The sequence below is a fragment of the Salarias fasciatus genome, chromosome 19, assembly GCF_902148845.1.
Source record: "Salarias fasciatus chromosome 19, fSalaFa1.1, whole genome shotgun sequence".
Classification (NCBI taxonomy): domain Eukaryota; kingdom Metazoa; phylum Chordata; class Actinopteri; order Blenniiformes; family Blenniidae; genus Salarias; species Salarias fasciatus.
Window position 1 is genome coordinate 7,823,682 of NC_043763.1, and position 11,975 is coordinate 7,835,656.

At 41.2% G+C, this 11,975-nt stretch overlaps 1 protein-coding gene across 1 annotated transcript; it reads right to left on the reverse strand.

Annotated features, from left to right (window-relative positions):
- Positions 1–6,777: 6,777 nt before the first annotated feature.
- Positions 6,778–11,377, reverse strand: pax1a (paired box 1a). Its single transcript, XM_030117401.1, has 5 exons — positions 11,085–11,377; positions 9,768–10,397; positions 8,713–8,846; positions 8,000–8,213; positions 6,778–7,368 (listed from the first exon to the last, which is right to left on the reverse strand). The coding sequence occupies exons 1-5, from the start codon at positions 11,086–11,088 to the stop codon at positions 7,274–7,276; spliced, it is 1,077 nt and encodes a 358-aa protein (XP_029973261.1). The 5' UTR covers positions 11,089–11,377; the 3' UTR covers positions 6,778–7,273.
- Positions 11,378–11,975: the final 598 nt, after the last annotated feature.

An 11,975-nucleotide genomic window follows, 5' to 3' on the forward strand; every position in this document is an offset into this window, starting at 1 on the left:
AAACCTCAGTGTCACTGCTGTTTTTAGTACAGTTCGTGAAATTCAATAAACCTGAAAATAAATATCTCCAAATTCTACTTAATTCAGATAACTTTAATATTTCATAATTGTAAGTCATGGTCCTGTCATATACAAGCAGGCTCATGTTCGACTTCCAGATAAAGGGCTGAACTCTGTGATGGTTAAATGGAAATTGTATGACTGTTCTTGTTGCAACGGCAAGGTGAATTTCAGGAAGTGTTTTTGCTCAGTTACAGGAAAGTGTGAGCATGAAAGAGGAATTACCCAATAGCACCCAAATTTGCATACCTCCTATAAATAACCCTGAGAGTGATTTACTTTAATGTTCCAGCTCAATTAACTAAAAAGATATTCTGCAGTAAACAATATAAACTAGAACATAAAATTCATGATTGTACATTTAGACGTGTGACTTGTCTTTGGTGTGGTACACTATACAGTGTAACCTTATGGGGCAAAATTAATATTTCAGATGTGTGTGTGAGCTTGAGTGTGTTTTTAATTATTTCTACAATTGTACATACTCCAAGTCTATTTTATTTTTATTCAATCAGTACCTGCAGATATGAATCTACTCCAATAAAACAGAGGACAATCAAGAACTGTGTGTGACTTTGACTGTCACGGGAAAAGCTTTAGGAATAAAAATGTTACCCCAAATACACATTGATGAAAATAGTTTTGAATCTGAATGTGGGACAGGACTCTCCTAGGGGGCGCCAGAGTGCACTGCTGAGGAGTGGGGATCAAGGGGAGGCCTTTTCCCACCTTTTTCCATGACATTTTATTTGATTCGTAGATATTAACTCATTGACAAAACTATTAATTATGTGTTCAAAACATATTTGTAATGAATATTACCTGAAATGATAAATTGTGCTTAAATGCAAAACTTTAGATGTTACAGTTGCAGCAGTTGCAGATTATAGATGAAGACATGTCCTATTAAATGCATCCAGAACCTGCAGAATTGAACAATTATATTACATAATGTGTAAAATGATAAGAAATCTTCATTCAACTCAGTGTTACAACCTGGTGTCAGAGTTCAGAGGTTGTAGGAACAGTAGTGAATTCCTGCACACTTCCGACTGTAAAGTTTATTCCATTATGCAGTTGACTTCTTTTACCAAGAATATACTTATTGTAATTTTCTTTGATTGCTCAGGAGCTGAACTCACAAGAGCTGAAAATGTTGTGTTTACTGTTTATTTTTAAGTGCAGGTTTTTTGTTTTTTTGTTTTTTTTTTTTCTGGAGGCCTGGAAGTTTTCAGAAGTTCAAGTTTGTAAAATCAATGAATTAAAGACATTTGTATTTTTGGCTGGAATGAGTGAACTTTAAAAGAAAATTACAAAAAAATACAGGCTTATATGTTCCTGGCTTTGTAATAAGTCACAAAAAATACTAAATAAGAGGAGTTTCATCCCGCTGAGGCTATTACAGACTCCAGTAAACAACAAAAAGGCTCAATTTTCATTTTGTTCTCTGAACACAGAAACTTCTATTCTCTTTATTTGAGGGATCCAAGTTTTTCATGCAAGATTTTCCTTTTTCAAACCCAACAGACAGTACAGTGGTTTACCACTCGCATTTCTGGGAAAAGAGTCATCATCTTATTATCACCTAATAAGAATTTGAGCCAAAAATTAACTATTGTGTTCGCTGGTAGCTTTAAGCATGTGTGTGGCAACATTTTGCACAGTATATGTTTCATCTGACTTCAAATAAGTCACAGATGGCCGGTCTGGGTGGACATTAATTCTATAGTCTCCACAAATTAGAGAGGATTCTCCTGCTCTGTCTCTCAGCCCAGATCTTCTCCAAAATAGATTTTCTCTGCAAAACGGCTGACAAATTCCCACAATGAAGGACTACATGTCTTTAAAGCTTCTCCGATATTTACATGCCAATTACTGACATTCTACACAAATTATAACAAATCACAAGCACTCTTCTAGTTTTACAAAGCCAAGCCTGCTCTCATGGCAGCGTTTTCAAAGGGGGCATTTTAATTGTGTTTGCAAACATAATTTCATGGCCTTTTAGTCATCTGTATATGATAATCAAAAAAATGAACTCTGCAATTCAGTGTGATCCCGCGGTTAGCTCTCTTTATTGCCGTATTTCTGGATCCTCAGGGGAGCAAAAAAAACGGGGATCTCCTGAGAGCAAAAAGTGAAATGATACGTTTTCATTTAGAAAGCCAAATGTCATCATCGTGTCTTTGTCCCTTTTTTGCTTTCGGAGCATCTGGTTGATGTGGTGAGCTGGCAGAGCAAGTAAGAACATGGGAGGGAGACATTTATCATCCTCCAGACTGCAGAGCTGTAACTCTGCCTGCCTGGAAATCCTGTGGACAGTCAGTGGAAAAAAAAAAAAAAGAAAGGAGAAGTCAGTGGAGATTGAATTACATGAGCAGCATCGTTATGGACCTACTGCTTTAGTCTTTAAGTTTTGGGTGGCTAAAACATGAATGCATGTCTTAAATATTAATTTAATTAGACTCATGTTCTCCCCCTGCGTTTTGCTTCGACACCCCACCGGTCTTTCTGAATTTTTACTTTCCCTTTCAAATCCTGACATCTGTCCTGTGACTTCATCAGAACCTGCCAAACAGTCTCACGTCAGCCTGGCAGCTCCGGCCATCTTCATTTACGGCTGCTCCTCGCACGCCTGTCAGAGAGGCCGAGGTATGCTGGCGCTCCGGAGCCGAGCGGGCCTGTGTGCTCCGCGTTTCCATGGCAAGTCAATTCATTTGAAATTTCAGACATGAGTAGAGGTGCTGACACCGGGCTTCTCCTCGCAGCCTGTCATGCTGCCAGCTTGCCACTCTCTTTTCTAAAAGGTTTCTCCTGTATCTTTACCCAGCGTTTTTTTTTTTTTTTTTTTTTTTTTTTTCCAGGACCTGTCTGGCCCTGATGTCCTCTGACCTGAGATGCTCCCTTGTTGATTTTTAGTCATGCAAAGACAGAGCAGCGAGCGAGGGACTGTGGGCCGGCCTGGGGTACTTTCCCCAACCTTTCACACCAGAAGACAGTGCTAAATGTCTTAAATCAGGCCCGGTAGCGTGTCAAACACACGAACTGAGCTTTGCTCTGCAAAGAACACTCGATCCCTCCTGTACACAAGGGAGACGCTGACAGATTGTCACAGCTGAAGACGAGACATTCTTCTTGCTTTTTACAAAACCTTTGTCACCATTTCACCTCAGCTGGTAACATTAATAGTACTTATATATGGTATCCTTGAGGCCAAGTCTCCCATTCATCTCCCCAAGTGTCTGTTTTAATGTGCTGCATTACAAAATCACACTGAGGATCGGGGAGATCAGAGCAAAGTAACATTTCTGTGTTGAAGTCAAAAGAAAAAGCGTCATGTCGTTGTTGAAGGGAACAAGAAACAGAAGAAATAACCAGAACAACTTTCTGGGCAGCTCCCATTCTTCCATTTAGTTTTGTAGTTTACAAATTCATCATTTTGAATATATATTAGGCAAAAGTGCTTGCAGAGCATTTTATTATGTTTGCTGAAATGTAATTACGTTGGGGTGGCAGAGCAGAGGGGTCCAGACCCCCGTCCCGTCATTTCTATTTCCGCCAGTGATTATAAAACAAACTATACCGATGCACTTCATCTACCCACAAACTATGCAATTGTGAAAATCTCTGTTTAAAAGTCGAGAGATAAATATTTTTAATAACTTTGCATGGAGGTTTTCATGAAGTTTCAACAAGTATGAGCATTATGTTGAACAAATGACTCAAATATCATAAAACAGCATAAATAAACAGAACACAAGCAGATATGTAGATCCAGTAGTCACAGGAAATGTTTCATCACAGCCTTCCTGAACAATGATCAAACTCTGAAAGCATAAATCTCCTTCAGGGGTGAATAAAAGGCCTCGAAGACACACTGTGATGCTGCACCTTGTTTCAAACAGTATAGTGATTCTGTACTCTGGCTTGAGGAAGCGACCGGGCCACCTGCTGCCTCTCCAGCATGGAGGGTCTGCTTTGCCGCGGTGGGGGGTATCGCTCCCTGCCCTGATTGATGACCACGGGTCCCGGAGGAAGTAACCCCACCACCATGAAGGAGTGTTTTCCGAACCCCAAGTGGTATCCGGGAAAACATGAGCGACTCCAGTCGGGGAGCGTGTGTACTCAAAGGCCATCTTAATGTTTGGATACACACGGTCATTTGGGACTCTGCTGCAAAAAGGGGAAGAAGTTCACCGAGCTGATCAGACCCAAATACCAGCATGCATCCAGAATTCACTGAATACTCCTCAGTGGAATGTGTTTGGACATTTAATCTGTAGTGATGCAGTATAACTTTATAGATAGCTTCCTGTATCTCACTGCTAAGTAGAATTGTTTTACTTTGTTCTTTTTTATTTTTGTACATTTTATCAGCCACAGCTAATTTAGCTTACATTGTCAGATATTCTTTTGTATCACTTTCTAGTCTGTTTTTTCATTTTCATTAAAACAACTGAAGAAGTTTCAACATATGTTATCATTCAAAAAAAGTTACAGTCTTACAATTTTTTTCATCAGCTCTTTGTACTGATGATGCTTTTTATATTTGTCCATTTCCCCTTTTTTTTCCAATACTGGGTGTATCCAGTAACATTACTGAAGATCTCAATCAGCTGTTCTTGCTTTGCAGCAGTTGAAATGAAAACTGTAAATAATGTAACAAAAAAAGTATATTTTTATGGCAACATGTACAAAATGCACAGATGTCAACATGTGTTGGTCCTTTTATAAATTATTTCGAAATTATCATTAACTTCTCCTTCAGTAATAATTCAACTTGTTTAGAATATATTTCCCACTCTGCAATTCAACAAAAAAAAACTTAATCAGTTTGACAGTTCAGCTCATTTTTACAGACTGGTCCCCTTTCTTCACGTCACTTTGTAAATGATAGATAAGTGATAAATTGTACGATTTTTTTTTAAATTACACAGAACACCAATTATCATTTATCATTTAAATAAATATTCATAAATATTCATAATAACATCTGTCTGGTTTGCTCGTCCATTCAAAGCTCCTATTTTTTCTCTGATCATTCCAGATTTCATTAATAATTTCTTAATATTTTAATAGTACATAAGTTCAGTTGGCCAAGTATAAATTAAAAAAAAAGAAAAGAAAAGAAAAACACTTTAAGCTGATTTTGTTGATGGTTTTTATCATTGTTTGGACGAAACAGATACAATCAATAATCTGGATGACCCTGGTTTCAGCTCATTTGGAATTCAGTCCGAGTTGATCTACTGGCAGATTGAACAGGTTTCTATGAGTTTGGGGTGTTTGAGCACTGCACATTTTTATTTTGATCAATTTGAGCAAAAATCAAACTGAATTCAACCGATCGAGCTGAAATTATACAGTTAAGTGAAATATCTCGTTTTGCATATGCAAATAGAATTTATAAGTGATAGATTTGAAACTTCAGATACTTTTTAAAAACTATCTGAACCTGTCACCAAACCAGCTGAATTTCACGCATTTCATCTTGCATCACGTTACAGAGATCCAGGTTGTGAGTGTAATTAAGACAGAAAGCAAACTCATGTTGTCGATTTTTTTTTAATTTTTTTATTTCTTTTTTTCTATGCTTTTTGGCTCTGTAAATAAATAAACTGGATTTTTTTATTTAACTTATTTCGAAAGATTGTTCAAAGAAAATGATTAGTGAATTAAAAGTTTCGAAAATGACTTGAAAATACATAAAATCCTCATTTTATTGTATATTTAACCAATAGAACATGTGCGTAAAAACGCATTTTTACCGAAACAAAGTAGCGAAATATTTCAAAACTTAAGAGAATTCCAAAATATCTCGTTTGGTTTTTCTTTTCTGCATCGTCTGAAAGAAGTCTCTAACATTCAAGGTGTCTGTCATTCTGCTAGATAAACCACATCTGTCCTGGGATTTCTGAAACGCGTATTCTGCGTCCCAAACAGACAAACTGGGCAAAGAGGAGAAATCACCAACACAGTCACATATTCACAGAGTTCGGTCTGTTTGACCAAGCGGTGAGGAGACTTTTTTTTTTCTGCACAGGCTGCAGGAAGAAACAGTTTACAGAGAGGAGCAGAGGGGGCACAGACTGCAGGCCTGTATGGGAACACGCTCGTAATAATCCGCTCGATGCGGGAATAAACACATCCCTGAGGCCGCATGTGGGTGGATGGGACTGTGTGCTGCTCTCCTGAACACACCGTTCATTAACAGGCTCGATCGGTCCTCAGATTGCCTGCATGGTGAGTATCAATTACAGGTCAGATAGCATCAGTGGAGGCGCCCACTCCGTGGACGTGAAGAGGGGGGTGAACCAAAGTACTTTTTCCAGTAATCATTAGGGACATTGGGATTTAATCCAACTGAGAAAAGGTTCTCCTAAAAGTTCTGTATTCACTATTCACTGTACCTCATGAAGTTTTTCAGATCTTCAACTATTTGGTGCCTTCATTTCGAAAAAAAAATGCCACAAATGTGATCTATAAGTCTCGTCCATGTCTCTTCTAAGTTTCCCTCTTGATAGGTTCAAATATAACATTTCAAAATTTTTGCCAGCTCCAACTTCAGTTCAATACTACCAACATCCTAATAAATAAGCTAAAAATCAAAAGCAAGACCTTCAAACTGCATCTCTTTTTCTTTCTTTGAATTATTCTAAAACCAAATTACTGCATTTCACCGATCAATGCAACAAGAATTTAAGCTACAACAACAAATGGCATTTAAGAAATCCTTTATTTGGGAATATTTACAATGGAATTATAAAAATATATAATTAAAGCTTTGGCAAATATTTTACATTTAGACAATTTATATAATTTTGTTCACATCGTTGAGCCACTGCAGAATCGAGATCAGGGCGCAAATTATGGTCATCTAACCTAAAATATATGGCAAATTACAGAGGAGCCTCTGTTCTGTTCAGAATTAAACATCAGTGAGAGAGTGGATTTACAATCCTGCAGTCTCCATTAGATGATATAGCAACTGGAAAGAAAAAGAAAGAAATAAAACAACCTATCAACCAGTGAGGAACACCGATACATCCATGCGCGCTTACATTCAAATGGCCACACAGACCGATGGAGCCGAGCTGTGCGCGTCCGCCTGTCACGCACAAACAAGCCGCTCAAGACTTACTGTTGGGAGTCGTTGAAATGAGTTCAGTTAAAAGAGGGGGGTGTCGGGTAATGAAGCTGAAATAAGTCCGGGTTATGATGATGAGGTAGGGAGACTGAGTCCGTGCACGCTGCTCAGGTCTTCATGTTGCTGCTGTTTGCTCAGGGGACTGGGCGGCTTTCTGTCTCCTGGGAAACAGAGAAAAAAAAATAACAATCTGAGTAAAAACCTGAGCAAAATTACACTGCAATGTAATTTTCTAGCACAATTACCAACAACTAGAGAATAAAATAAATTCATTACAAATCAGCCTTCAAAAATAAAAAGACAGAGAAAACATTTTTTTCCATTGAGTTTTTATGGGGCGTCAGGGCGCGTGGCAGGTCTGCCAAAGGTCAATATTGAAGTGACTGACATACAATTACTCCTTGATGGAGATTAGTGAATGATTTCGTTGATGCTTATCTTGAAAAAAAGTGTGTGTGCGTGAGAAGTGAAAGAAAGAGGTGAGCTGGGAAAATGAACTACTGGCTTTTACCGTGATGTGGTGCTCAGATAGAAAGTCACTGCATGTGTGTAAGATAATAATAATAATAATAATAATAATAATAATAATAAATGTGTCTATTCAGAGTCGTTCCTACACTTAACTATTACTTTTTACGCACGGCGTCCTTCAGTGTTGCAACAGGGATTCGAACCCAGACACACAGTGAAGTTCAAGACAATCATAAGAATAACACACACTGTGGATAATTTATTTCCCCGTGTCTTTTGTACGCGTGAACCGGGTCTCCCTTCCTCCGCTCGGCTCTGTACCTTCTCGGGCCTGGTGCTTGAAGGCCATCGGGGAGTGGATCTCCCCCGCGTGCATGCTCATCCCGCTGCCCGGGTGAGACAGGGCCGGGCTCTGCGGCTGCCAGTGGTGGTGACCCGGAGCCACGTATCCCCCCGCGGGCCCGCTGTACACGCCGTACTGGTTGGTTGGGGAGTACGCGCACGCCGAGACGTAGCCGGACAGCGTGGAGGAAGGCTGTGCGGTGAAGAGATAAGGCAGAGAGGGAATGATCACAAACAGGCCCACAGAAAGCGCCTCAAACCGACTGTGGCCTCCAAGACCTTGTCTGGCGTGTGGATGGTTTGAAACAGGGAGGCAACATGGGCACGCACTATAATTTATCCACCATGCGTAAACGTAATTAAAGCATACAGGCGCAAAGAGATTTCCTCTGCCTGTCATCCTCTTCTAAAAGACACATTTAATGATCAGAATCCGGCCGGAATGGTTAAATGTTATTAAGGCAGACGTCTGTGGCTTTGAAGATGCCTTCACACAACTGTGCCACAGGCCTTTGCAGCAAAAAAAAGCAATTTTCTGCAAAAACAATGTCCATTTTGGCACGGAACAAATGGCCTGTTTCCTATAAATAAAAACAGGAAGACAAAAACTTGAACTCACACATGTCTAGTCCTGCTTTAGAAAACGTTACAGTACAAAGTGTGTTCTTCCTTTGATTTTCTTTTTTTATTACCTGGGCATACTTTATGTCGGGCTCAATGGCGGACTTGTCGATGCCGTTGACCGTGTGCGCCGCGGGGAAAGCTGCTCTGTTGACGCTGCTCCACTCCTCCATTTTCGGTGCATATCCTTCAGTCCCAGCAATCGCTGTTTGAGAGACAGTGAGGTCAAACGGAAAATTCATGCTGATGAAATACACAACAGTGACATAACTGTACATTCAAGAATATTAAACTTAACTCTTACGCTAAAAGCCAATCCAAATGGCTTTCTTTTTAGTTTATCAAGTTTCCAAAACTTTCCACCTTTCTGAGTAAGATTTAAAATTATGGCGAATATCTTCTGTATTAATAGAAATATATTGGTGATTTAAGTGTTTTATGTACGTCTAATAAAACTAACGTTATAATAATTATTCTTCACAACAACGCTGGCAGTGATAAATAGTAAACACAAGCTGTTCGTTAAAAAAATATTTGCCTCATAATTTATTTTAATACATTTCCAGATTTAATCTACACACAAAAGTCTCACTTTTTGTTTTCTCTTATATTTATTAATTGAGTACAATTGAGAATATTGGATAATATCGTGAAGATTGTTTGAGCTTTTTAAATAATGAAGCAAAATATAAATTAAATAGTGAAAAAAAAGGTGTTTTCAATTGTTCAGTCAGAAGTGTGGCCATAAAAATACCACTGAGCCAATGCGTCAGGAGAAGACAGGCCGGAGAGGTGAAGGAAAAATGAGTGGAGTGACTGTTTGAAGGATTAGCCTGGATACAGCAGGTGGGTAAGGTGTTTGCAAATGCAACACGGCATGAAAAGGCCTATTGAGACTGGCCTTACTGCGTTCTGGCTGAACGCTGAGACGGAGGCCTGTACAGCCTTTAATGGACACACTGTGCCGTCTGCATCCAGAACAGGTTGTGCGGAGTAATGCGGCAGTTAATCAAGCAGATGGACACGATAATAACCAGCTGTTCGAGTTTATTCGGCTCCATACTTCAGGGCATTGGGAGTTAAAAGTGTTACTGCGCCGCGCCGGGGGAAGAAAATAGTCCCTCACCTGTGGGATCCATGAAGGCTCGTATTCCCAGGATGTTGCTGACGGTGTGCGCGGAGGGCCAGGCCCGGGATATGCTCACATGCCCGGCCGTGACCGGTACTCCAGGGGGGCTGCCCATTTTCGTGCCGGTGGGCGACATGGCGTTGGGGTAGGAGTAGGGGTAGATGTGGTTGTAGGAGAGGCCGGCCTGCGCCGAGGCTTGCTTGCTGCTCTCGTACTGGTTCGGCTGCGACAGATTCCCGATCTTGTTGCGTAAAATCCTGCTGATCGAGCTGACCGACGGCACGTTGTATTTATCACAAACCCCGTCTGCCAAGAGCCTGTCCCGGATCTCCCAGGCAAAGATCCCGGGGTCGTTCTGTTTGTATTCCCTGATATTTTTCACCACGTTGGGCGTCGTGACCCGCGGCTTGCTCCCGCCGATGGCACCGGGTAAGATGGAGCCCGTCTCGTTGTACCGGGCCAGGATTTTGCTCACGCAGCCGTGGGACACTCGGAGCTGCCGGCTGATGTCGCAGGGTCTGATCCCCAGCTGGGCCAGCTCCACTATCCGCAGACGTATGGCGTTGGGCAGGGGTCGCCCGTTCACAAACACGCCGCCGAGCTGGTTCACCTCTCCATAGGTTTGCTCTGCACCAGGAAAGGAGACACAACAGTTTACTCATTTCCTCTCCCCGCGCGCAGCTTTCACGTTTCACACAGGGACAGTCAATTAAAATATAACATCATGCTGCGCGCAGTGTAATACATTTAGGATATATTGTCGTGAAGCATTTGTATTTAGAGGAGCTGGCATTTCCAAATGCTCAGCCTGTATCCGAGCGGTGCAGTCTGGAGTGATTTAACCATAAACTGAGAGCTGCGCGGCCGCAGAGTGGTAACCGCCGGCTGGCGGCCGCTATTTTGCAACTTTACAAAAGTGTGTAAACCCCTTTGGTTGGCTCTACCCTCCAACACTCCGGCGCACACAACAAAAAAACAACATCAAAAATGGCGAGCTTGGAGAATAGACAGCGGAGAGCTCTTCAAAGAGAAGCTTTTCATAGGGTAATTGGTGGTGTGGTTCCATTTAAGATTTAAAGCTTCAAACGGGCAGCCATTCCTGCCAAAACGCGTTGAAAGAAAATAAGAATTCCCCCAAGAAATAAACTTGACAGGCTGTTGCCAGCGACCTTCTTCATTTGCACATTATCTGAACTTGAAGAGGAGGGGAAAAAAACGAAACAAATGCTTAAATCTGTCTTTACGCAGGCGTGGTGAGTGTGGATACGCTTCCATACGCGCTGCCACTGAAGCATGCATGCAGTGAGGGCTTACCCATTTGCCTATATGTTTCGAGATGCTGGGGAAATATAGGAGCCCCTTCAAATGGCAGATTGCGTCCGAGCGAAGCAGGAGAGGGAATGGGAAAGAAGAGGATCGAGCCCCCGAAGAGGGAGAAGTGAAGTTCAGTAAAGTCTCCTCCGGCGGCCGCGTGTTTCCCCCCTTCTGTTGCTGGAAGCCGGTGACAGCGAGGCACAATGGCAGCGAAGTGATCTTCATCCGATAAATGCAAATTGAAGTTATCCCGGGGAGTCCGGAGTCTGCTGGAATTAATTTGACGCGTCCTCCACGTCAATCTTCGCAGTTATACGCCGAGCCTCTGCCTCGGTCTCATTGGTCGTCCTGCGCTGGAAGCGCCGTCAGCCAATACAAACCCCATCCGGTTGGAGCAGCGCACCCTCCTTGAATATTTTGCATAAGGGAAGTGGCAGAAAGGGAAGCGTTTCATCCAACATTACACCCCTCCGGTCAGGAGCTATTTGTCGTGTTGGGATGACAGTTGAGCGCAAAGCTTCCTGAAGGTTTATCAACATTTTCAGCTGTGAAATAAACTTTTTGGAAACAAGAAGGCGTCGATACTGGTAATTTGTTGCATGCACCATACTTAATATTGTCATTTCAAAAGTTTTGTTCATGATATATGATCATGCTTCCTTCCTTAAAATTGTATTGAAGATTTTTTTTAACGTTATATTGATCAACCTCAACAGTTTGGTTCATATCAGCAATTTATATATGCGTAATGACGCGTACATTTAATATATTAATAAAATGCTTCAATGCACGCTTAATTGTCTGCTTTGGTGTATTGATGATTGCAAATGTCAGATTATGAACTCAAAATAACACTTTCATCTGTAGCTTGTGAAATTCAGTCGTTTGGAG

Bases quoted from the DNA above. Each gene is read 5' to 3' on its own strand.
- pax1a (XM_030117401.1), bottom strand. The intron at 8,847-9,767 runs GTGAGGGACTAT...TCTCTCAAACAG, and splicing joins AGCCTTCATGGATCCCACAG to CGATTGCTGGGACTGAAGGA. The intron at 8,214-8,712 runs GTAATAAAAAAA...TTCACCGCACAG, and splicing joins CCGACATAAAGTATGCCCAG to CCTTCCTCCACGCTGTCCGG.